Raw genomic sequence first — 26,960 nt, 5'->3', positions numbered from 1 at the left:
AGCGCTGGCAGGCCATGGCAGCGGCAGTAAGACTTACGACAAGTTATGCCGTGTCGCGACCTGGCCAGGTATGAGAAAGGATGTGCTGGGTTACGCCCGTACATGTCCTGTTTGCCAGGTAGCCAAGCCTCGGGCGGGGAAACCCGCTGGCATGATGAAGCCGGTAGTTAGCAACTATCCGTGGCAAGTGGTCGCGTGCGATATCATGGGACCCCTCCCTCGCTCCGCGCGCGGACACCAATATATCCTGGTAATAACGGACCACTATTCCAAGTGGGTTGAGGTTTTCCCCCTTAGGAAGCTTGTGTCAGAACGGATTTGGGAGAAACTGTTGGAGACATTCACTCGTTTCGGTTTCCCCTCCGACCTCATTACAGACAATGCTTCGTATTTCACAAGCAAAGTCTTTGTTGATTCCTGTCGGGCGCTTCAAATCCGCCACAGGAAAACGAGTCCCTACCACGCTCAGAGCAACATAACCGAGAGAGTGAATCGGAATGTTAAGAGTATGCTGGTTGCGACGACCGAGCAGCACAGAGATTGGGACGCACGGTTGTCCGAACTGGCTTTCGCCACTAGAACAACCGTGAACAGGTCGGTGGGTATGACACCTGCTTACTTGAATTTTGGGAAAGAGATCGCTTTTCCGCTAGAGAACGCCCTACTTGACGCGGCGGGGCCCGCGCCCCCTCCGCTTACACAGTACGCGGCAAAGCTCCGCGAGCGCCTTGAGGCAGCGCAGCGCGCGGCTCGTGAAAACCTCGATGTCGCGCGCATGGAGCAAGCGGATCAGTACAACAAAGGTCGTCGTCACGTCGTTTTCAACACGGGCGACTTGGTACTGAAAAGAACGCACCCGCTTAGTAACGCAGCGCGTGGTTTCGCCGCGTCGCTAGCGCACAAGTGGGTTGGACCGTTCGAAGTTACGGCACGGACAACGCCACTCACCTACCAGCTGCGGTTGTTGGCGAGCGGTGAAACCGCTGGTCCGGTGCACGTCGCAGACTTGAAAGCTTACCACCTTCGCAAGGACGATAACTGCGAAGCGGGGGAAGCTCAAAACGATGCAGGTAGCAACCCGGCTCGCAACCGACGCTATAACCTAAGGCCAAGGTAGTGCACTACTTTGTCTAACGTCTTTGCTTCTTTCAGAATGCATTCTGATAAGATTTTGCAGCAGCCAGATGAACCACCGTCGCTGGGGCGGGAAACCGCACCGAGCGCTTGGTTCAAGGAGGGGCCACTTAAACAGGGGGTACCCCCTAGTTTGTGGCCCATTATTGTGACCAGCGCGGCCATGCTGGCCGTCTTCAACGCGTCTGGAGTGGAGCCCGCTGCCCAGGCCTGGAGTACGGGCCTCAGGAAGCCAGGTGTGCCCGGGGCGAAAACGCCTGCTGCAATGTACATCCAGCACGGCGCCACGTGGCAAGGGGTCCACGATGCAGAGCAGCAGCTCAGGGCCGCTGCCAGGCGTATCCAGGGCCAAGCCCAGCTGCGCTGTGACCCCGAGGATGTGGCCGCTGCTGGAGAGGGACCAGCCGGAACAGCCCCGCCATGCCTGCTGCTTCTCCCGTCCCACGGACCAGCTGAGATGGCATCCCGCCAGAGCCAGGCGACAAGCCTTCATATTTTACGCTGACCCGGGCTCGGACATGGACATGGCCCGGCTGTTGGCGGAGCCCGGGTCGGACGCTGAGGGGGGGGAAGATGTAGGGCTCGTGGCGCGCCGCGCATTCGAAGGCCGCGCCACTTCCCAATGCTCCCTGCGCGCGTGCCTGTTTCCCTCTCCCCGCTCGCTCGGGGATAACCGGTCCCGCGCGAGGGGGCTATAAAAGAAGGCACGCGCCGCCGTCGCGCTCTCTTCTTGGTCCCTGGCGCTTCCTGGTCCCTGGCTCGTCGCTCCCGCTTCCCTCCCGGTTCTCCACGGAAACGACCCGCAGCCACCCGGACGACAAGATCCCTGTGAGATAAAGAATGTTCGTTACACGGCCCACTGTGTGTTTTGTCGTGCGCATGCCTCGGGCAGAGGAATCGCCCACAAAGCTGAGGGAAAGCCGCAGTAGCCACTACAGGGCTTCGAAGCAAACTCCTTGGGCTCTAAACTTTTGACAAAGACTGTAACTCTAATTGTATGCCAGTCGCAAGTGGAGTGTCCACCGCGAAGTCAGTCACTGCGCCTTTCGTTTACTCGAAAACCAAATAAAGATGTTTAACACTTTGCCAAACTCTGTCTCTCAATGCCGAAAACTCACGGAATGAAAAGGCGGTGTATGACTGTCGTAATAGTGAACTGAAAATACATTTCTAGTCCACTATAGTCAAGACCGTTGTGTTAGGGTGTCGAAAGAACCCGATCGGAAACCAAGTTTTTTCTGCCACCTTGAAACTGAACCTGAATCGGTACAACTCCGAGTAATTAACCGTTGCGAACCGGTTCGGGGCACCCACTTTTGCCGCCAACTCAACTTCATTATTTTTTTATTATTTTTTTTTATCGCTGCTTGTAACGCGTTCTTTTTGATTATTTCCAGAGAGCAACTGCACACCACGAACATCACAACCGTTTTGAAAAGCTTTTCTTTGCAGAAAGATGACAAGAACAAAGGAAAATATATTGCCACATTCATCGCGTTGTCGGGCTATCCTTCCATCCTGAACACGGGTGGCCGCTGCACTGGGCAGTGGCGCCGCTCTTAGAGAAAGTTGCACCATTCGAGAGCTCTCCTAGGCAATGGAATTGTAGCAACTAATTCGGAAGTTGAAAATGAAATAAATAAATAAGCAAATTAATAAATAAATATTAGACTGATGTACAGCTCAAAAACGAAATGATGAATCTACTCTAAAAATCTCACGCCTATCAATTTCATTTGCTTATTGTTCGAGGACGTCGCAATGAGTCGCATGACACCCGCATAGCAGCCGTATGCGATGCGACTCCAGCAGATGCAATTTGGTTGACCGAGACTTCAGAATGCTAAGTCCACGCTGAAGGTCGCCTTGGGCAGCAATTTGCCGGCCCGTTCTTGAGTTGTATCTGAACCTAGCACGAAGATGATCCCTTGAGTCGTTTTCCCCTTTGTTTTGTCTTTTTTTTTTTTTCAGCGATGTATGCTTGTTTTATTTCCGTTAACTGATAAGTGAAACTGTGCCAGGAGTGAAGAATCGATGTTCAAATGTGGAGGCTGGGTAGAGCAAGCAACTGAGTGGAATCGTTGTTGGGAGTAATATTGTTACCGGGAAGCGTGTGACCGAGAAGTGGTGTGTTCACAGACGACGACGCTGACAGAGTGGATGCTACACGGCCCCTGAAGACTTTGCGCCGAGTGCGCTGCGATGATCGCAGCGCAAGTTACTCTAAATACGTCCCCGTAACAATATTAATTCACAAGATCTATTTCTTGAGCTATCGTGTCGTTTCTTACTAGTGCGGTGTCGAAAAAAATAACGAGTTTGACCGGTTTATCAACCATCATTCATACGCATGCCAAAGACATTCTACAATGGTGGCGGTGAAAGCCAGAAGTGTAATATTGAGGAAGAACGTAAATTATGAGTAGCCTGCTCTATGGGTCGCGTGGTGACAAGGGATGACTGGGACAAAAACACCGAGAAGCTAGAAGCTGGGAGAGGGACGGGGCCCAGCGAACCGAAGGAACCGGGACGTTTACTTTTTATAGCGATGACGTAGAAGGGGGGGGGGGGGGGAGCGAATCTGGATATGATGATACCACGGAATAGGTTGACCGGATTTCTGCGCCGCAGCGAATGTTCCATTTGTACCGGGCTCCCTGCGTACCTCGTGCGCTCAGCTTTACCTTTGTGCAGAAAAAAAAAAAAGAAAAAAGAAAAAAAAAAGAGCCACATTTTCTCACGCTGGAGAACTTCAGAAAAGGACATATTCCCCACCCGCTTGAGAAACCAATCTGGCATTGCCTTGAGCACGGCTTCTACCCCTCTTGAGCGAGTACACGATGTGTTAACGAGGCGCTAATTAATAAGCCGGAGATAATTAGCTTTCTGATTAGGAATGTCCTTTTAGGAAATGACGTCCAGCTGGCTGACAGTTTGGTCTTTAGTTTTTCTTTTATTTTAAGGCGTTATGTAAGCCTTCTTAATATTCAAATAAAAGTCGGAGAAAAACTCCCGTAATAAAAAAAAAGTAACCCTTATTTCCTGCTCAGAAAGCACATCTGAACAAAAAAAAAATAATGTCCTTCCTACACGGATTGCGCTGTTTTCGTGATTCAACGTCCGACACCAGTGAATAAATGGCAGTAATTGAAATACTGTAATGGAATTACTGAAATTTGATCACTTTATAGGTAATATTTATGTATCAATTACTTTTATGGTGCAGTCGTTTAATAACGTGATAAATTACTTCATGACAGTAGTTTTGAAGCAAAAGTAATTATTTCATTTGGCGCCTGGTAGAGAGTCTGTAGAGCATAAACGATGATGCGCTGCATGTTTGGGCCACCACAGAGGAGGCAAGAAGAGACAGAACTGCGCGTCTGAAACCACCGGTGTCCTGTATAGCGGGGTCATTATTGTATGCGTGTATCCTGTAGGTATAGTCGCAACCATTTCCCAAGTAAAGGGCTACTGAAGGGACAGAAGGCGCAAGACGGAGTTCAAGACAAGTCAGTAACACGAAAAAGGTCCATGGCGTAGGCATTACTGGACGCAAGCTGCCGTTGTCGATTGCTGGGACCACCGAAGCAGTAAATAACTTGCTTCGGAGGCTTCAGACGGTGGAGACAGCTCCGGACAGCAAGGCGCTGGTTTCGCCGCTCGTTTCTTACTCTCGGAGCAATGAATGTGCCGGGTGTTCAGCCAGGCTTCTTTTTTCGTCGTTTTTGTTGCAGTTGTCTTATTTTTGTAATGGCTCGTGTTGTATGAAAGAGGGAAGGAATAGTTGCCCGGGATAGAATTTGTCGCGAAGACGAAAGAGTGCGTGCATTGCGTCTGGAGAGAGGGTGTTGTTTTGTTTAATAGATTTATTTAGCTTTCTTATAGATGAAAATTAGAAAGTAATTTAAAAGTATTTGAAGTAACCTACTGAAGAAATTTAATATAATGTCATAACTTTTGTAAGCAGCAATTGGCAATGTAATGTGATTAAATTTCCGCGATTTTAGTATGGCAATTAAGTAGGGTAATTAAATTTCCTTTGAAAAGTAATTTTGCATGCATGCATTATGACTAGTTATTCATAATCCAAGGATTTTCGTACGAAGTGGTCGCGTAATGCAACACCTTTGAGCAAACTGAAATAAAATTAAAAATAAAATTGACGTGAAATTTTAAGCGCCTGAAAAGCGCAACAGAAACAATTCATTGAATTAGCTTATAGCGCGTGACAGCTTTAGTTTGGTTATGTGCGAGTGAAAATAAACAGTTATTTTTCCCATCCTCCTCTTATCATAGTGCGCTCATCATAAACATTACGCCGCGGTCTGAGGAATCAAGCGGACCCCGTCACAATATTGACGACGAAACAATAAACAGATTACTATATGAATTTCTTTGCTTTTATTATAGAATGGAGCAGGAAAGAAAATTCAGTATTAAAGGAAGTGGAGTATTAGAAAAAGCACCAATGCTCTTATTTTCTGAACCCGTTTGAACCGGTTCGGGCACGGTCGAACCGATCTGAACCGGGACGGAATGTGTCTGCGGAACCGAGACAAAACCAGAATCGAACACGAAAAAAAAAAAAAAAATCTGGTTCGACACCATGCCTTTGAGCCCTAATAATAAAAGCCCGCATGATATGAGCATCATTCCTGTACCCCCTCCCCCAATCCACCTGCATTTATTTTTGTCGACGCTGTCCTGCGCGAGCAAAAACGCTTCATTTTCGCCGAAAGTGCTTGAAATTAGTTGCAGTAGGCTGTCCTATCTACTGAAGTATTAGTTAAGTTGTACGTCGCGTATAGCTCAAAGTTTAGGAAACTGAAATCTTCGAGGTAGTTATTTCTTTCATTGCATGAGTGCTCTCACAGGACATCTCATTCCGTCGAAATTAAGACGCCCTGAAAACTGCACATGGCTAAACCGCTGCACACACAGAGGACGTTACGATTCAACAGAGCCAAGCCAGCCACGGTGAAGGGGGTAGTCGGTCAAGGTCCACCTCAAAGCCCGCCCCGTGAAGCTCTATTTCACAATGCCATCCGAGAAAAAAAGAAAGAAAGAAAGAAAAAAGAATGGATTCCCTTATCGTTCTATTTTCGGTGCTGCTGCCGTCGACGCGGTTCGCGCCCCTTGGCGCGCTAATGGCCGATTTAGGCGCTTCGCGAGACGCGCCCAGCCGGCGATGATCTCCGCCATCGCGACGATGGAACGGTACCGGGCCGCGTGGCTCAGAAACTGGAGCAACCGCCTCCATCCCGAGTGCACTTTTGTGTGTGCCTGAGTTTGGCGGAGCGAACAGAGCGTGTACACACCTTCAATATCTAACGAGTCGACTGGATAATAAGAAGCTGTCACGGGCCGACGGTTTGCTGAGCCATTGTCTCGACCTGTCGCTGCTGCGGGACCATTACGACTCCGGCGGGCCGAGCGTGGGCGTTCCCGGCACCCGCCGAGCTCCTGAAGGTCGGTCGCTGTACGGTCCGCGCCGATCGCCAACGCCCGCGATCGCAGTTTTGATGGACGGAGATCACCGGCGGCGGCTGCGCCGAACGCCCTCCGCACCAAGATGATATGTGCCCTTGTCGGTTGAGCTGTCACTATGCGCATTCACTGGGCGAGGATTAGGAGCATCGCCGGTCGCTATCGCTCGCCTGAATGCCACTTAAGAGGTGAACAAGGGACGCGTCTGTCTCGCTCTATTATATACGCCTCTCCTGCACCTCTTCTTCCTCCGCGTGACCTCTTTGGTTCCGCCTCATCGTGGCTGATGGTCAGCGCGGGTCAGCTCGCGGATGGGAGTCGTCCGCTGCTTGGCAGCTTAGCTCCGCATACTGGCTGACAAGCTCGATTCTGCTGAATCGCTTGTATGTATATCAAACGAACTTATTCCAATTTCGGGCAGGGGAATGGGAGGGGGCTTATATCGTTGACTTTGCCGCATTTCTTCCGAGAGTGCGGTGAAGCCACCTTTAGAGAACCACTTCTTTGCCATCTTTGTCGTCCGCCGAGCCAACCGGCAGATCCGGGCGATGACCGACGTGTGGAGACGTCTGAGCCGATGACGAGTAGCGAAAACTTCGCCTCAGGGGAAACTCGGCCACCACAGCTAGGATTCGAACCTGCGTCTATGAGTTCAGCAGGCGAACAACATAGCCACGCTAAACCACAGCGAGGGCACGATGGTAATCACTGTTATTTCACAGCCTCGGCCTTGTCATTGGAAGTGCTGTGAGGGAACTGCCTTCGTCCTACCGGTTAAAGCACGGCCGAAGCTGCTCCGTGGTCTTCGTCACGACTTCATAGATAACTGGGTTTCCCGCCGGCACCAAATACATATGTTGCAGTCTCATTAAATGAGCGCGTTACAGCGGCTAGTGCTCACCATTTCACAAATAATGGAAACCAGACGCGCGATAGCAGAATTGTCGGCCAACCATATGCACCGCTCAAACGCGCGAGCTGTTCCGCCGGGAATCTACGTGCGCCGTAGATTGCGAGACCTAAATTAAGTCACCTTCATTGGGCTTGTAAGCAGGGCGGGATGCAGATAAGCAGCCGCGATATATAAAAGGCATTAACATGGTGTCCCGAGACCTATTTTGTAGAACAGCGCATAGCTTCAGCAGTGCAAGCCGGATGATAAGCCGATTAGACAGATGCATGCCTGCAGCCTTCTGCCGTGCACGAACGACAAACTGGCGACCCCTGTGGCGTCGGTGAATACTCCTCATGAACGACTAAAATGCACCATAGCCATAGCGTGCGATAATTTTCGAATGTAAGTATCTTCCCTGTTAAATTGCAAATGTAACTCGTGCGGAAACAGAAGAAAAGTCCGGAGGTTGGAACTTGGAACGTATATAGAACATGTATCCGTTTACTCGACAGCCTGTTTGGGGGCATAAACACATTACCAGTATGAAATAGATTACATTTCAGACAGCTGCTGTCATGACACTTGGTTGTAAACGTCGCGCAGGTAGTTTGAGCGTGACTTTCAAGTGCACTCGTTGCTTTTACGGAGATAGATACCTTGATAACCACGTTTGAAAACTGTATAAAAATCTACATTTTGTGGCTGCATCTGTTTATATTTGTAAGGCTTGAACAGTCACCCTGTATGTGACAGTACGTCCGTCGAACATGTGATGCTACGAGGAATAAATGAATAAACGGTGCGGTGTATTTGCGTATTGGGCTCATTTATTTCTAACTAAAGCCGTGTCGGTTGCCCTCATGAAAGGGTCGTACATGTGTAATTCTTTTTCATGACGTCATTTTCCACCGTGTAGTGGTTTTCATTCGAGATAACTTGGCTTCCCACTGGCACCAAATACATATGTTGCAGTGCCATACGCAAGGTGTGTGCAAAATCTCTAATTTAATACACACGTAAAAAAGGTGTTAGAACGTATCTGCAGTCTAACGCGATTTGAACGTGATCATTGCAAGACTAGCCTACTCGGATTAAACTGCTCTGACGTAGATTGCTTGCAGGCTGAAAATAATAAATCTTAGCGTAATGGTTCCTTTATCTTGTAACTTTTAATCGAAGTTGGGTGGGGGGGGGGGGGAAGAAATGATCCGTTTTAGCTGACACGAACGCGATAACCTTCAAATCGCGCTAAGCAGCACTAGAGCAATAAGAATGAACGGCTTGGACCTAACTTCCATTACTAGTCATTTTTATCGCGCGAAGATCCGCTTGTGACGCATCTCGGGCAGAGCTGAAGGCAGTACGGAAGTTAGTTTCCTGCTTGACGTCAGTACGTATAGGTCGGAGCGAATCCCTCTATTAGTTATCCTTGGCGCTAGAACATTTCTTATTGCTACACTCGCATCACGTCTGCCGTGACTGTACCGACTCTTATGTTATTTTTATTCGTCGGCTGTGCATGAAAAACAAGGCGCGCGTTCACATTGTGATCTCATTCCTCTTGGAGACCTCTACGCGCATAATTACGTTTAGATTGCTGGCGGCGCTCTGAAACCTGTATTTCGAGCCAGTAAAGAAGCGAAACGATATATGCTTCCAAGTGTCATTTCTTGACGGAGAGAGGAGCAGGTCACGGTGGAGAGTGATTCACCACTATCGCGGCGTTCTTCGGCTCGCGGCAACAATCGATTGGCCTCCGGCTGCGCGCTGTCATCACCGCGTCTCGCCGCATCAAACACAAAAACGCGCGAGCGTTGGCAGGTAGGAAAAACACTTCAGCAATGGCTTAGCTCAGCTAGGCAAGGATATACGTAGTGAAAGCTCAGCTCGGCGTTGTCGTGACGCTGGGGTTACGTCGACCCGGCCTTCACTTGGTAGCGTGCAGAGACTCGGGGTTGAAGTAGGATTGAATCTTCGAAGTTGGTGAAATATGTACAAGCAGGTTTAATGGCACTTTGAGAAAACTTATTTACAATATTTACACGAAAAAGAAGGGTACATCAGCAAAATGGCAAGCGTTAAGAGTTCATAGCGAGAAGCGACTGGATGAGCCGTTTACCCAGGGCCCAGAGCGACATTTCGTGCTCTGCAGCGTCCTTAAAAACCCCCTATGTCCAGCCCCTCTCTGAAGATGCTGACCAACCAAATCCAGGGCACGCCCCTCAGGTATCGGCATCCAATCGAACACATCACTGCACTGATGGTCTGAAGCACTGACTGGTCCGGCATTCATTCGTTGGGCGTGATCACTTGTTGGCGGGAAAAGCTTGGGAACGGCGAGGAGAGGAGGTACATTTCTATTCTTCAGCAAAGAAACCACAGGCTGGTTCTGGGGGTTTTACTTCTCAGAAACCCGAGTGCACGTGGCGCCGCATAGGGCTCCCAACATGGTCCCTTTTCGACAATTGCAAATCTTTCCTGCATTCCCGGGAAATCACTTAATGGCCGTATGAGTCATGCTCTTCTCTTGTCCTGCACGTCAGCGGACATGTCACTCTGTCGTCTCCTTTGGATAGGAGGCATTCATCACTGGAGGATAGCACTTCTCGACTGGAAGGGTGAACAAAAGAAAGCACTTCCTGCTATTTCCCGCAGGGGGACGTTTCTTTGTGTTTTTCCAGACGTTCTCTTGACAGGGCCAATTTGGCATTTGCAGGTTGTCCACAAAGCAAAACATGCTTACAAAACAGGATTCCTGGAAACAGGCTCACTTAGAGCCAATGGACCATCACCACATATTCACAAAACTTTTCCATGCCCACAGGCGAACAATAGAGCACGCAAATGCGGATGCTTGGTCGTAACAGCCTCCTCCCCCGCCAGAAGAGACTCGGAGGGCAGCAGCCGCAGCTGCTGCATGAAGAGACGACTTAATGGCCTGCACGTGAACGCTTGAAGCTCGCTGTTGCATGTCGCGTTGTCTTGATTGTTGTAGGCCAAATTGCTTGAGCTATCTGAAACTCAACCACATGTCGAAGCAAGCACTCGGCTCCCGTCTGAAGAGACCAGGTCAAAAGAAAACTGCCATTGTTGTTCGAGAAAAGCCCACTCTCAAGACGTTCAGGACCCACGTATGCCTCGAAAACCAAACGTGCTGCTTTACATAGTCATCTATATTCAAGCGCACGAAAAAAAAAAAAAAACCTGATTATCAATTTGGATACATGGTGAGGAACATCTCGGACCGCTTAGAAAGAGCGGCTAAGCGCGTCCGCATTCCCATTTAACTTCCCCTTTTTGTATCTTATTTCAAAATTGTACTGCTGTAAAATCAAGCTCCACCTAAGAAGGCGACTGTTCTTCGATGTCGCAGTTTGCAGCCAAGCCAGGGGACAATGGTCCGTCTCTACGGTGAATTTGGCCCCTCCAAGATAGCACTGCAATTTTTGAATGGCCCATACAATGCAAGCGCATTCCTTCTCTGACGCGCAATAAGCCCTCTCTCTAGAACTCAGTTTTCTGCTCAAGTAGAGCACGGGGTGCTCATTACCGTCGTCATCTCTCTGGCAGAGAACAGCACCTAACCCTCGATCACTGGCATCACACTGGACCGTGAATTCTCGGCCATAGTCTGGAGCTCGCAATACCGGACGGCTAATCAGCACAGCCTTCAGGTTTACGAAGGAGGCTTCCTTTTGTTCGTCCCAGACTACATTTGTCGGTTCTGTCCTGCGGAGAGCGTCGGTCAGAGGGCTAGCCAAAGCTGAATAGTTAGGGATGTAGTGATTGTAGTACCCAGTCAGACCCAGGAATGCTCGAATTTCCGTCTTCGTGCTCGGCCGCGGGTAGTCTGCTACCGCAGAAATCTTAATCTCGCTGGGTTTCCTGAAACCTTGACCTACATTGTGACCCAAGTAGTCCACGGTCGCCCTTGCCAGGCAACATTTCTCGGCCTTTACGGTTAGTCCAGCTTGACGCAAAAGGCTCAGTACAGCTCTTAGATGTACCATATGGTCCGCCCATGAGTCGGAAAAAACCGCAATGTCGTCTAAATAAGGCACCGCGAATGTTTCACACCCCTTTAAAACCCTATCCATGAGTCGGGAAAAACAAAATGGAGCATTTTTGAGCCCGAAACTCATCATTGTTGGCTGGTAGCTGCCCGTCGGAGTGACGAAAGCCGCGTATCTGCTGGCGCGTTCAGTGAGCGGTACTTGCCAGTATCCTCGAGTAAGGTCCAGCGTAGTCACATATGCCGCTCTACTGACCTGTTCTACTCTCTCCTCAATATTCGGAATAGGATACACTTGATCCCTGGTGAGAGAATTTAGCTTTCGGTAGTCTACCACAGGCCTAGGGTCTTTACCTGGAGCTTCTACTAAGATCATAGGCGAAGCATAATCGCTTTCCGAGGGTTTTATTACTCCCAATTCCAGCATGCGAGTTACTTCCCTATCCAGAATTTCTCTTTGCCTTGGAGAAAATCGGTAGCACCTTGATCGCACTGGCACGTCTGAAGTCAGCTCAATATCGTGCTCAGTCAAATCAGTTCTGCCTGGCCTGTCCACGAAGCAGGCCTCAAACTCTGTTATTATCTCGCCCAGATCGGACAGCTGGGATTTCTTTAGTTCTCCTCTCTGCTCCGTCTTTTTGAGAAGCTCCTGAGCGTTGCTTCCTTTTCCGCTGAGGCAAATCAAGTTGTCCCCCATCTCCTCGGGAAGGTTTAACGTTAGATTTACCACGGCTTGCTCCATAGCTAAGTTCTCTCGGGTTCCACTTAAAAGTCTCGTGAGATTACTAGAGACTGGCGGCAAGAGGTTACTCTCAATAACGTCCTCATTCCGCGTCTCATCAAGCTCGCTTTCAAGTTGACTTATCTGAGATGCCTCGCTCTCAAAGTTTTCCGACCCGCTATCTTCCGCATCGACCACTGTTTTAACTGTCGTTTCCTCCGCTGTGGATTTTTCTGGTATGAGCAGTGTAGCTAGTTCTCGCGCCTTTGAACGTGTTAATGCTTGCACAACACTGTCTCCGAAAAGGATGCCCCTCTTTCGCAGCAGCATGTCCGATTTGTTGGAGAACAAATACGGATAGCACTTAGGAAGCTTTCCTGAAACGGCAGCCTCGGTTGTTAATTCGCCGAAAGGGCCCTCGATGACCACGTTCGCGATCGGCAAGCACACACTCTGTTCCTCAACTACCTGTCGGATCCATGCACACTGTCCTGTATAGTCGGAAGGCGACACATACGCCGGATGGACAACATCCATCGTTGCGGCCGAATCGCGCAGTACCTTGCAAGGCTTCCCGTTGACTACTAGGTCATGCAGGTAGGGTTCTAAAAGCTGCATATTTTCATCGCAGTCCCTGACATACGAGAAAGCAATCTTTTCTTTCCGGCAGTTGACGGCAATGTGACCCTGCTCATTACACCTAAAGCATGTGAGCGGCTTCCTAGCCCCAAGCTTGTTCTTTGTGTTCTGCGCGTTGGTCACTTCCCCACTTTTCTCACTGCCGTCCTTTCTAGGGCGTTTGCCTGAAGAAGCCTTCCTTTCTTCGTTTGCAAATCTAGCAAAGTGCCTTTTCTGACGGTTATTTACACTGAACGTGGGATTGCGGAGCCTATCTACTGCTGGGTTGCTGAATTGTCGGCGCGAAGCATACTCCTCAATGAGTTCGGCAGCTTCAGTTGCCGACTTAATTTCGCCTCGGTCCTGTAACCAATTTCTTTCTTTTTCTGGGAGGCAGTTATAAAACTGCTCCAAAAGAATTTGCTCGACTACAGCGTCCCTATCACTGTAGGAATCTGTGCTCTTTAGCCACTCGCCCAAATTAACTCTTAAATTGTACAGGAATTCAGGGTAACTCTCGTCCCTGGACTTAGTAGCTTTCCGAAAACGTTGTCTGAACGCCTCGGCGCTAAGCCTATACTTTCTCAGAAGGCAAGCTTTGACCTTCTCGTAGTTGTCCGCGTCCTCCTTGCTTAGCCGCGCGACAACCTCCGCTGCCTCGCAGGGCAGAACCGTCAATAATCTCTGAGACCAAGTGTCTCGCTGGAAGGACAGTTTTTCGCAGGTTCGCTCAAAGTTAGCCAGATACAGACCGATATCCCCTGATATCACATATGGCTGCATGTACTTTGACATCTTGAAATCTGCCTCCTTGTTGAGAAGAGGTACCGCTAGCTGGGGACAATTGCCCGACCTCTTGCTCAACTCTACTTCTAATTTCCGGAGCTCAATTTCTAGCTCCCGCTTTTTTGCTTCTCTCTCAAGCTTCTCACGTTCGTGCTCCCTTTCCTCTTTTTCCCTCTCAAGTTCACGTTCCCTTTCCTCTTTTTCCCTCTGACGTTCGCGCTCCCTTTCCTCTTTTTCCCTCTGACGTTCGCGCTCCCTTTCCTCTTTTTTTTGGGCGATGAGGTTCCATGCTTCACTGAGCTCCTCATCATCGGCTCCCAAATCTGTGATTGCCTTTATAATCAAAGGTTTTCGTGCCAAACCACTTGTATCAATTCCCAGTTCCTCACACAATAGCAACAGGTCCGGTTTCTGCAGCCTTTGTAGGTCCATGATCGCTCCGAGTGTCGGCTACTTCCAAAACAACTGTGCAAACTACCAAACCTAAAGGCGTTTCCACACTCTTTTTACCAGTTCTAAAATCTAACCCTGTTCTAGAACCTGGTCCACATCAGAAGAAAAGCCAAGCACTCACCCACACATGCGATCGATGTTCCGAGCTGCTTTCTTGTTGGCCGATTGTTGCTCCTGCTTGTTGCTTGAGATGCCACCTCCGATCACCAGATGTGGCTTGTAGATTCAGATCCCACCTCCAGTCATCAGATGTTGTGGCTTGTAGATTCAGATCCCAACGCTGGTCACCAGTCGTTGTGCTTGCAGATTCAGATCCCACCGCTGATCACCAGTTGTCGTGACGCTGGGGTTACGTCGACCCGGCCTTCACTTGGTAGCGTGCAGAGACTCGGGGTTGAAGTAGGATTGAATCTTCGAAGTTGGTGAAATATGTACAAGCAGGTTTAATGGCACTTTGAGAAAACTTATTTACAATATTTACACGAAAAAGAAGGGCACATCAGCAAAATGGCAAGCGTTAAGAGTTCATAGCGAGAAGCGACTGGATGAGCCGTTTACCCAGGGCCCAGAGCGACATTTCGTGCTCTGCAGCGTCCTTAAAAACCCCCTATGTCCAGCCCCTCTCTGAAGATGCTGACCAACCAAATCCAGGGCACGCCCCTCAGGTATCGGCATCCAATCGAACACATCACTGCACTGATGGTCTGAAGCACTGACTGGTCCGGCATTCATTCGTTGGGCGTGATCACTTGTTGGCGGGAAAAGCTTGGGAACGGCGAGGAGAGGAGGTACATTTCTATTCTTCAGCAAAGAAACCACAGGCTGGTTCTGGGGGTTTTACTTCTCAGAAACCCGAGTGCACGTGGCGCCGCATAGGGCTCCCAACATGGTCCCTTTTCGACAATTGCAAATCTTTCCTGCATTCCCGGGAAATCACTTAATGGCCGTATGAGTCATGCTCTTCTCTTGTCCTGCACGTCAGCGGACATGTCACTCTGTCGTCTCCTTTGGATAGGAGGCATTCATCACTGGAGGATAGCACTTCTCGACTGGAAGGGTGAACAAAAGAAAGCACTTCCTGCTATTTCCCGCAGGGGGACGTTTCTTTGTGTTTTTCCAGACGTTCTCTTGACAGGGCCAATTTGGCATTTGCAGGTTGTCCACAAAGCAAAACATGCTTACAAAACAGGATTCCTGGAAACAGGCTCACTTAGAGCCAATGGACCATCACCACATATTCACAAAACTTTTCCATGCCCACAGGCGAACAATAGAGCACGCAAATGCGGATGCTTGGTCGTAACAGCGTCTCTGTCGCTCCGCTTCCTGATGCCGCCGCTTGGCGAGACGTTCTTCCGGCGTCTCGGAGCCTTTCGTGTTTCACTTGTACACTGTCGGGCGTCCTCATGCCGAGCAGTGATATCCGGTTAGTCATGCGTAGCTAGTACATATACCTTGAAGCTTCTGGAAGACTCTGAAGATGCTGCACACTGTACGCGCGCTCACCGTCCGCTTCATCCATGACGCACCTGACTAGCAAGCGCACGCAGTTAGTAATGTGTAATGTTCATACGGAGTCATATACGATGAATGAGCCTCGTATAGCCTCGTCGCAGCGGAGGGAGGGGACCGGCGAACGGTTTACGCATGCGCAGTGAGGCTGCATAATGAGGCACGTGACGTCACGAGTCGGCGCAGTGGCTAGCGGTGGAGACCGGCGCGGCGCAGCGGCGGCACACCTGTGGAACGTAACGGCGCAGCTGGTTGCCATGGTTACGGCGCATGCGCAGTTGTGGCCTATCACAGGCACAATGAAACTAGTGAAACTCGCTTCGACTAGCCTAGTGTAGCTTTCGCTACCAAAATGTGGGCGCTGGTAATGAAGTGTGTACCGCGTGTTGGCGCCACCGCAACGTCTGCGAGCCTCGCTTGCGTGCTTGCCTGCAAGCAGCAATCGTCTTCAGTTCGCTTCCAATGAAGCGGAACGCGACTTTCCTCTGCCGTGTCCGCGGGGAAACGCGCCAACCCCGCCGGGTTTTCACCTTTATTATTCTCTCTCTGCACAGTCCGCGATTGCGCGGCAAATGACGGGGGAGCCTTTGTTGCGGAGACGAGCGAGCGGCGTCGGTCCCCCGTCCTAGCCCGCTGTTTCGCTCCGTTTGAGCCCGGGCCAATCAAGCCGAACCGGCTCCGCCAAGTTGCGCCTCGACGAAGCGCGCCGTTGAGTGGGGCTTGCGGGTGCCGCCGTGCGCCAGTTTCGCCGCGTTTTGTGCTTCGGACGAACGGAGCGAAGTGAGCAAAAGAAACGGGATGCCGGTCTCTGCAGTCCGGCTTCCGTGTTCTTTCAGCGGCGTGCGAGGAAGGCGAGACAAAAGCCACGCCGCCGTCCTATTTCTGGCCGCGTAAATTGGTGGCCGCGGACTGCATGGATTCGCGCTGCTGTCCCTGCATTTTTGATCTGTGACATCTTGTAGTCGGGAGAATGCCCTTGATGGTGTTAATTTTTTTTTTTGTATTATCTCTCGCGAGAAGTATAGGCACGATAGCAGCATGAGAATGCCAAGTCTTTTCCTTTTGGCGTGCTTGTCGATCGGTGCGCTGAGGGGTCGCCGACTGTTGGTAAAAGAAGGGTGATACGTATATTTCAACCGCGCTCTATGGTAACTAGTAATTTTTTCCGTGGAGCAAAAACCGTTTCTGTAGTTCAATTACATGTTTTCATTTCTCTGTGTTTTCCGCCCCTCCGGTAATTTTTTTTAATTTAATAGAGCTTCCTGGGCCAGACGCCTGCCCTCACAGTGTCCTTTTTTTTTTTTTCTTCTTCTTAAATAATTGAGAGTCCAGAAAAACATGCATCAAAAAGTGGTCTCAGAAGTACTGGAGAATCTATGTTTGGGAAGTTTAACTTCCGCTTGTATATAGGGTTGGTCAAAAGTTTCCAAGCCGTATAGGCTGTGCTTCTGGAAAAAAAAAAAAAAAAAAAAAAAATCTTGTGGTGGAACATTTACGTTTTTCGTTACGCTCAGAATGGTGAGGACTTGCCCTGGGGGACCTTGGCAGCTTTATTGGAGCCATAAGTGCCTGGTATACCGCTCAAAAGCAAACCGTGTGGAATCTTTCGTTGATTATGTCGCGTGATTTCCTCGGCTGTGCACACAGTATACACTACGCTGTCTGATGATGCTCCCCTTTCTCTATGCTCCTTTCCGCAGGGCACGGCGCAAAGGCCGGTGACGCTGACCGTGCTGAACGAGAGCGAGGCTCAGTGGGAGCCCCACAGCGTGGTGCACCGCGACACGAGCGTCGAGTGGCCCTCAGTGCGACTCAGCGACGGCCCGGGACCCTTGAGGGGACGCCTGCAGATGCGTCACGGCGCCCACTGGTGGTCTGTTTGCACTCGCGCAAAGAAGTGAGTGAAGCTCGCCCGCGTGGCTAGACTGCATGATGTCGCAGGTTCGATTCCAGGCCTCGGAGGCGGCAAAATGCAAAAAAAAAAAAAAAAAAAAAGAACGCTCGTGAAATGACAACTTTGCTGGTGGCCTTAGTTGATCCGGATCCGTCCACTACGGCGGCCTGTTTCATAAGCAAGCTTTCGCCTTACGACTTGACAATTATGGCGCTCATTATAGTCGTACAGTATATGTATAGCGTGCAGTTTTGACACTGGCTTCGGTGCCTGTTGGCAGCGATGTTGTAGTTAGTTTAGTACTCAGTGCTCACGAGGCTGTTGTTATTTGACGTAAATAGGTTTATTATTAGAGAATATATCACTGTCCGTTAGCAATGAAACAAGAGCTCGAAAACGGATTGCTCTTCGTTGGAGATGCTGCACGGCCATAAACACGCGAGAGATTTCGCAGTAACTACTCGCGAAGCAGGCTTAAAAGGAGTAACACAGCAAGGAACATGCAGGATAAGTATGTAAACTAGCCGAAAATCCAACTCAAGAATTATTGGCTTCTTAGTACTGTTCGCATCAGTGCTGTACTCAAGAAGTGGATTGGCTTATAGTGTGAATTACAGCCATGTAATAATTTCGATGAACAGCCGTATAGCTTGATATGTATTTACGCATGTACCATCGCCCCAGCCACGTTTGAGCTAACCACAGCTTGGTTATATTCGTAGATCGGAGCTTACCTTTGCTAGTTTTGACACCCTGGGCTCCATTTCTTATAACGGTCCTTTTCCGGGAGCCTGCCGGAATGGCTCAGTTGTTAAAACCCGACCGCAGCGGCCGCGCTTCGATGGAGGCGTAACGCAATGGCGTCTGTGTGCTGTGCGATGTCAGTGCACGTTAAAGATTCCCGAGTGGTGGAAATTATTCCGACTAATGCGTATGCAGGGCCCCTCCATTTGCCTTCTCTTTGGCGGTCACCCCAGCCTCTTGCTGTGCTACTGGAATATATCCAATGTTTCAGTTGCACCAAACTGAAAATTAACGAAGTGCGATCAATGAGAATGACGCGACAGTAATGCGTTAGCATCAGTTTTACAGCATACATGTATACACTACACGACTATCAGGACTCGCGCCACGTCGGCCGAGCGTCCACTGTGCGGGGCCTCATTCTAGCACGCTGCACGCCCCGCCTCCTTTCCTCTTTCATTGATGCCGTACAGAAGACAGACGAGTTTTCGTTCACGTGACCATTGCAATGCTAACGCATGAAATAAAAGCAAGCTGAGCTAGCCTCTTCCTGAAGACCCCATAGTTGCATTAGGTGCTTCGGCAGCGACTGAGAAGAAGAAACACTGGATAATTAGTTCATCGTTTAATGAAATCAATTTCATTACGTTTTTATTTTAATCCTGCTCCTTTGGGACACATTGAAATAGCTGAATTTAACACCTGGCTTGACATAATCGATCCTAAAGAAACAAACGACAAAAAAAAAAAAAAAAAAAATGTACGGTATGTTTGGGGCTAGTGATCGATCCGGCGCTTTTTCTCTACCTTTCCGCATTATAAGCTCTTCGTTGTTAAATTGATTAGGAAACCCGTATTTCATCAGCCTGCAGTGTCTCAGATGTGTCATGCTTTCTCTCTCTTTGTGCAAGTGCTTATGTAGTGACGGGTCTTCGATTCTGCTATTCTATTGTGCGCCCCAAAAGTGCAGGAGTAAAAAAGGTAATCGAATGTACTTGATTACCCGACTAACTATTTAACGAGCGTTTCTTTTCTCTAGTCACCGCCGGAGCACCCAATGAAACTGGTGCTTCTAAGAAAGCTAGCAAAGCGCCTGCTTTTTAAACAATTTGTTACAGTATAGCAACACTGCATCCTGCACTGCAACACTGAACGCTAGGAATTGTTCAAAATTGGCGAATTCTCGCGAGCTGTCGTTTTTTAACCTCACGGTAACAAAAAAAAAAAAAAAAGGTGTGTATTCAGTAAACATAGCCGGTTAGTATAGAGGCACGAGGCAGGCCTATGTCCACGAAACCCGGGCCCGCTCTTAAAATTGCTCTACCCAGCCAGAGCCCGTACAGTGGTCTAGCCGGGGAAGTCCTATTTTTTCAGCTCGACAAGCCCCGTCTCCTCCTCCGGGCTTTCTCGCCTCACACGTCGCTGGAAGTTCCATTACCTGTAGTTTCATATATTAAGCAGGTGAAAATAAATGGGTGGAGGTGAGGTTCACGGATCTAGCCTCTTTAACCCTTCCTCCATTAATCCAGCACAGAGAAGCTGGGCACGTTCTGGGCCCCAGTGTACCCCGCATGGTACCCCGTGCAGCCCTGTGTCGCCTTGTGACGCCTTGTGACGCAAAGAGGGGGAGGAATAACTTTATTCGGTGTCCGGCAGGGTTTAACACGACTGGGCCTAGGTCTCCCACGTGGGAGCGTCGAGATCTTGTCTCTTCGCCGCCATGAAGGCCTGCTGGACGGCCCAGAGTTGGTCGTTGAGACTGGAGCTGCGCAGAGCGGCGGTCCACCTCGACGAGACGATTTCGGGATTAGCACCTGTCAATTAATTGTGCCTTGCACTGCCAGAGTATGTGCTTCAGTGTTGCTACGTTTGTCTTGCAGACCTTGCATGTGTTGTTGTCATATATTTCGAGGTAAATCCTGTTGTACTGGTTCGGGTATGTATTTGTTTTTAATTGCAGCTCTGCATAGTTTGCTGCTAGGCGGAGGGAGGGTCTGGCGGTCCAGGTAGAAGGCTTTGATTAAGTCATTAAAGCTCGTCAGCCTCTCTCTCCTCACCTTCTTCGACTCTCTCTGGCACGGTATGCGAGACCTTGTGCGACGGAGTGAGCGACTTCGTTGAGCCAAGCATTTTTTTTTTTTTTGTTTGTTTCGAGAGAGGGTCGTAAGGGACAAATACAAGCCAAGAGGAAAAGTAAAAGGCAGGGCTCTGTTTCATGTTCTTTCTCTTGGTCTCGCGCAATGGTCTACGTCAATGGGAAGCGACGACCAATGACACAGGACCGAAAGAGATGAGAACGAAGTGAAACGTTACAAAACTAACGCCGTGCGTATTCTCAACTCTTCCCAGCATTACCGAAGCAGCGCTGGTGAGCATGCTAAAACCTGACCATTACGGCGCATCGGAGCGGGAATGGAAAGTTTGAATGCGCGGCCGCCTTTGGCACCAGGCGGGCGCGCGTGCGACCGAGTTAGGGCGTGAGCTGCGCGGCCGCTTGCTCCAGTTGCGGGGCCATAGCGGCGACCGTGCGTGCAGCCCGCTGGCATTGACTCTGGCCGTTGACACGGCTTCGCTCAAAAGACACTCGGATGCGCCCCTGCAGTGGGCGCCCCTTTGTTAGCGGGTCCCGCAAAATCGCGAATGCCACGGCCAAGACGCGCTCCTGAGGATGCATTGTTCGCAGCCGCCACGCGGAAGCGCCACTGGGGCGCACTGCGCACGCGGTGCGGTTCAGCGCGCTACGAGAAACAATCCGCCAGAGTCAAGGGCGCCCCCCCCCCCTTCCATCGGCCCGCGGTCGCTCGTGCGACGCTAATGACGTCACGCCGCTGTTGAGACACTGCGCCTGCTTGCCTCCGGACTGTACTAATGGAGTGCGCCGAAGATGCGCTGTCGCCAGAGCACGACAGTTTTCAAGTCCGCCCCGAGCTTAGCCGAAAGCTCGCTGATCTTCGAGCCGGCGATTAAGGCGCCCACTGGTCGCCTCCGCGCAGTACGGCCGGACCATAAAGCGCTTCCAGAGAGGTTGGGCCAGGCACCAGGAGTGGTTCTGCCGTTGAATACATTAGGCTGGGTCACCTGTACAGCCGAAAACTACAATAGCCATTCGGCCAGTGCACCATTTCTGTAGGTGTTACAGCTAAGTAAGCAGAACGCGTTGTGTTTCATCGCAAACGACGAGCAGATGTTGCGGAACAACGCATTTAGTGCAGAAGCTGCATAGCAGGGGAGGAAATTGCTACATTTCCGGACAGCAGTCGCCTCCCACCTGCGAGAAGTTGCACTTGGGAGGCATATGCCTCGCAGGTTTCCTGTCTCTCTTCGAGCGCTGAGCGCGTACGAACGAAGGAAGCAAGATAAAATCTAGTGACCGTTTAAGGTACAAGTTGCATTAAAGCAACCATTTAATTACTTAAAAGAGCCAGGAAAAGCACAATTTGACATTTTCTTTTTGCTATTCTGGTTGTAATTACTGATTTCCAAGAACTATGATGTCAAAGACCCTAAACAATTACAGATCGATTATGTCTCGTGCAAAAACTCGGCGACACAGCAGTTGCATTTGCTGGGATAGGATGACCTCGGAGAAACCTTTTCCTGAAGTGTTGGATCTATAATTATAATTTACGGGTTCTCACGTGCCAAAGTCGCACCCATAACCTGGAGGCTGTTTTTGTGGGCGTATCGGATGGTAGAAGGCTTTCGATCAATTTCGGAATGGAGTTTGATTTCTTTTTGTGAATTTCGTCTCCGTCAAAATGGGGCTGCCGTGTACCCGGAACACAGGGCGCAACCTTTGAGGCACTATACCGCGATGGGTCACGCAGTCCAATCGACCCAGCCGATGATGGGCCCCGTAAGGGAGACGAGTGTAAAACTGCTCCCTAGCAGGTCTTCCACTCAAAATAATTTTGGCATTCGTTTTAAGGAGCATTATAAATTTTGAGTTTTCTGACAACGAAATTTCCAGATGTCGAACTGCGATTTGCACCTATTTTGAATTGGAAGCAGTAAGGACATACATCTCAATTTAAAAGTGGTGACCGTAGATTCGGACCACGGGAGTTAAATTGCTATAGGAGAGTAAGGATGGGCCGAAACGACCGCCATTTCCGGTATTCGATACGACATCGGCCGCAAATACGGCCACTGATGCCTCTTCCAGCTGGGTATACAGCCGCGCGATGTGGTAGACAACGCTCAGCGCTTGCTCCTCTCTTTTATCTCATTTCCATGATCGGCGGATAAATGTTCCGGGGAAACCGCTCGCCTTTTGCGAGGAAAAAAAAAAAAAATCTGCAATTGTACATATATGTCTTGCTCGAAATCTTTGCCTCACTCTATCGAAAAGCTGGAACAGCTGATGAGCTGCGCTCAAATTTCGCATTAGGAAGTAACGTAATCGTCGGCAAATGTTTTTTATTGGGTGAATGTTCGGAAGCCTAAAAAAACGTGCTGGAGATTGTATTTATCCGTTCCAGCTCGGCAAGCAATACGACCGAGAGCGGCACCGTTCGAGGTCACTTCGCGTTAACAAGCCGCTTGTCATTCCTGTCTTATATTTCGATATGAAAGCACTTCAAACAATATTAGCGAATCATCGCGAATTTTCTGACGGTCGCTACCATTCGCGTTTAGGTACTTTAAAAAAAATATATTTGCGTAAACCTGTAATAGTTCATTTACTGATTGCAGTGCTGCATATTTTTGTGGCGCATTCATAGATCCTGAGTGCAAAGTAAAGGCGTCAGGCACAGGATTTATTTAATCATACACAGTGCTCCAAGCACATGATGCATTCATTTAATGACCTATAAGCGGTGTTTATTAAGAACCACATCTTTAAATATTTTGTCCTTTTATCTTAGCGCATAAATCAGCTTCACGAACCGAAGATTGTAATCGCTCGATTTTATAGCATTTCACCCATTTCCGACTGTATACGCTATGAAACGTGTCATCGCCACGACCCAGCACATCGTTACGGCTAAGCCCGTAAGGGATGCTTTAAACATAGGGGCGCTTATTTAAGCACCGCCTATTAAGTTCAGAACGCGATTGTGTTGTCAGAACCAGTTCGCATAGCGAATTTAGTAGCTATACTTTTGTTCAGCTTGAACCAGCAAGCCTTCGCAACCTATGAGCGTGTGTATACGTGTCTGTCTCGCAACATGACTTGGTTCGACTTCCACCCCCACTCAATGTTGACTCCGTTTTCATTCCAGCTCAATTATCTTCTTTTAGCGTCATTCTGAACATTTCAAACTGCTCCTGAATTTTCCATCGAGATTTTGCGTTTATGGCCAACGACGTCGCCGAATTTTCCGCGACACGGGACCCTTAGCGACATCGCATTAAATTCTTGTGAAATCGGCCGCTGAAGCAGTGGCTGAAGCGATATGCCTATAAGAGCGATGCTGGAACAATGTAACGGCAGGTGGCGCAGAATGTCTCACATATTAGTAGCTATACCTATTAAAAATTAACATATCGGATCGAGGTGCGTCACCATGAGCACATATTAAAAGAGCTTGCAAAGCAAAGGTATAGGGTAAATGAAGAAAAAAAAACCACGATTATTCTGTTGAAGTAACTGACTAGTCGATGTAGCGTGTCCACGGTAAAAGCAGGGCACAAAAATGCAGGTGGCCATTTAGCGCTTCTTTGTAGGAGGCACCTGGCGCGTGTATGCTTAAGTTTCTCTGGGATAGCTGCAGCGTCATTAATGTTTTCGCTTTTACACTAAGGCTAACCTTACTTTTATGCTTCCGGCCTCCGTAGAAAAATCGGCAGGAGCTGAAAAAAAAAAAAATAAGCTGCCGCCGCGAACATCGGCGTTTTTTGCAGCGACGCATGAGCAACGGCAACTCGTATCCCGGAAGGACATTTGAAAACGGCCGCTAGGGGCTTTCAATGACGCAAAAGTGCTGCCACCTAGTGACCGGCGCGCGCGTTACCGCCATGTTTGAGGGCAGGTCGCATGAGCAACGGCAAAATATTCTAGAGCACTATAACGGCAACTTGTATCCCGGAAGGACATTTGAGAACGGCCGCTAGGGGCTTTCAATGACGCAAAAGTGCTGCCATCTAGTGACCGGCGCGCGCATTTCCGCCATGTTTGAGGCACGACCGGCTTGGTTTGAGGGCAGGTGAACCGAGCAGCGGCAAGGCGGATTGCTGCCCTAATATTGTTGCCATAATACCGACATACTGTTGTTTTTTTGCTGCACGCAAAACTAAAGGTTGCCGAAGAAAATAAGCAGCTAGATATATCCATTCAGTTTTTTTTTTTTCCTTGTGGCCTTGTGTTAATCTGCTGTCCCATGGTTCTCGCGCTGTAGGCCCTCTTTCGTTCAATGGCGATCCTAAATTGTAAATTGGTTTCTTATTTAGCATACTGTGAAAGGTTTAAAATTCATACTCGGTGCCAAGGCAGATGAAATATGTCGCCCAGAGTGTGCTGCATTTTCCTGTAGAGTGATATCGCAATGCCTTTTCGCGTAAAATATCTTCAAGAGTGTTGCTTTTGATTTGCTAGGTTTTTTGCGCCAACTCATCCCAGAATTTACTACTCCATGCATAAAAGCTGTCCATAGATTTTCTACATATGTATACGCCCAGGTATGCAGATCGAAAACGTTGCAGCACTTCAAAGGCGCCAGTCTGTTCTCTAATTTGAAGGAAAAAATTATTTCCACAATTTATTGCTCGAGTACGCGTTCACGCATGACATTGCGCCTGGGTATAAGGCAGACCTCTGTGATGTGACTGTGCAGTCTAAGGTATCGATTTTCTATGGCTAATCTATCTGTTTTCACGAAATGGAACCACGATGTGATGGCGACAGGGTGAGCTATCTGAGGAGGATACGCGTGCGCGTGGAATCACGTCGTTAACCTGTTGTGTTTCGTCGGCAAATTCACTTGCTGGGAGTTGCTTTTTGGTTCTTTACACACTAACGAGATGCATCTCCCGCTAAAGGCCCAGAGAGGGCATGGGGACATTAGTGCGCTCTGTATTGCGAATCAAGCTCCTTCGTGTACGCGTATTCGCACAGCGTACTATGGAACGTCAACGATCGGGGTAGAACGCAGTAACATGTTGAACATGGCTCGCACTGGACTCGAAAGCCTCCTGCGGCGGCCGACACAGTGTAATCACATTTCAGACGTGTTTTACGCCCAGATGTACTTATTATCAAACTTACTAAGGGATCCGCCGGAACAGAGAGGGAAATCAGAAGCGACAACGCTGGTTTTGCCTTCTGTAGCTACGCTGATGTTGAGAAGTTTAGGCAGCACAGTACCGCTTTATTATGAAGCTAAATGGGAATGTATAGGCAGTGTGTACAAGTCCATTCTTCCGTCATTTTTTGTTCTGAATGTAGCACGGAAACCACAGCACTAAACAGACGCAGACAGTGTGCCGCAGCATCGCTGGCAGCGATGGTGGTGAAAAACGTTTAATGATTCAAAAGGGGTGGAATTATGAATTAGCCGGATCTTTGAAGATCCGGCCCTAGGTGGGGTCCCTAGTACTGGACCCCAGTGGCGTCGGCCGCTGCCCGGGCGCGCTCGACCAAGGCCTTTTGGGCCTGCAGGTCATAGGTCATGCCTGCAGGTTATGCTTACGTCACAGATCGGATAGACCAACACCGATCTGTGACGTAAGCACGATGCGGTGGCGCTTCTATCGCCAGCGTGGGCCGACTGGTGGTGAAAAGTAGGCTTAGCGCCCATATACATGGAAGCGAAGTATTCCAAAGCAGTTTTCTAATTTCACGGGTCATCTGTGATGTCGTTATTCGGTACAGAGCAACCATGAACGCCCTGGAACAGATCGTGGAAGTGTGAAATCTCATTACCGAGGCGAAATATTTTTAAAACACCGGGAAACGTATGGGGGTGCGAGTTGGGAGGGCGATCTATAGAAGCACATGTAAACAAAACTTACCGCAACATTTCTCTCGTTGCGCAGAGCACCAAAAGTGCTGACCGATCGTTGAACGTTGGCCAGCGCTTTGAAGTGAGTGACAAAGTATGCTGCGTCATTGCGGATGCAATCTACTTTTAAAACCCCTCGTTGTCTAAAATCCGAGTTAGAAATGCATTGTGGTAGTGCTGCCCATAATATATATATATATATATATATATATATATATATATATATATATATATATATATATATATATATATATATATATATATATATATATATATATATATATATATATATATGTAAAGAACGGTTCGCAAAGAAGCTGACTTAGCCTACAAAAGCGGTCCTTTGTTAAGAGATAGTGCATTATTTTAAGACCATGAATATACGTAAGCAACAACAATTCACGTCGTCTGACATCTCTCTAAAGCATATTTATCAATAAATATGTGCGATGCGTTTCCAGACGAACCCGAAGGCGAGTAGCCCAAGCGGCTTTTTTTTTTTTTTTGTTAACGTTTTGTACCATGCACACCCCAACATCATGTTTCATGGCGGAAGTCAAAAAGAAAAAAAAAGAAAATAAGCATTCCAAGTGCCGGCGACGCGCATGAGCCGCGTAAGGCAGTAATTAATGACGCCGTCGAGGCAGGGTTCATTTTGTAAATTGAGGTGAATAAAACGCAAAATAATGGGCACGATGTCATTCCGTTCTGAAAACATCGTGGCTAGGTTGAGGCGATAAATATTACAATGAATACAT

At 49.0% G+C, this 26,960-nt stretch overlaps 1 protein-coding gene across 3 annotated transcripts in view; it reads left to right on the top strand.

The window, feature by feature from the left end:
• bark (C-type lectin domain-containing protein bark beetle) overlaps nt 1-26,960 on the top strand; it is a 109,520-nt gene that overhangs the window by 52,764 nt on the left and 29,796 nt on the right. For all 3 annotated transcript variants that reach the window (XM_084590109.1, XM_084590108.1, XM_084590110.1), the window contains exon 2: nt 17,322-17,518. In XM_084590109.1, coding sequence (XP_084446235.1) covers nt 17,322-17,518 — 197 coding nt within the window. The remainder of the gene's footprint in view (nt 1-17,321; nt 17,519-26,960) is intronic.

This window comes from Amblyomma maculatum, chromosome 1, assembly GCF_055883805.1.
Source record: "Amblyomma maculatum isolate TAMU_Amacu chromosome 1, ASM5588380v1, whole genome shotgun sequence".
In the NCBI taxonomy this organism is placed as follows: domain Eukaryota; kingdom Metazoa; phylum Arthropoda; class Arachnida; order Ixodida; family Ixodidae; genus Amblyomma; species Amblyomma maculatum.
Note: the sequence above shows the minus strand (reverse complement) of the source record. Positions and strands in the feature narration are given on the sequence as shown.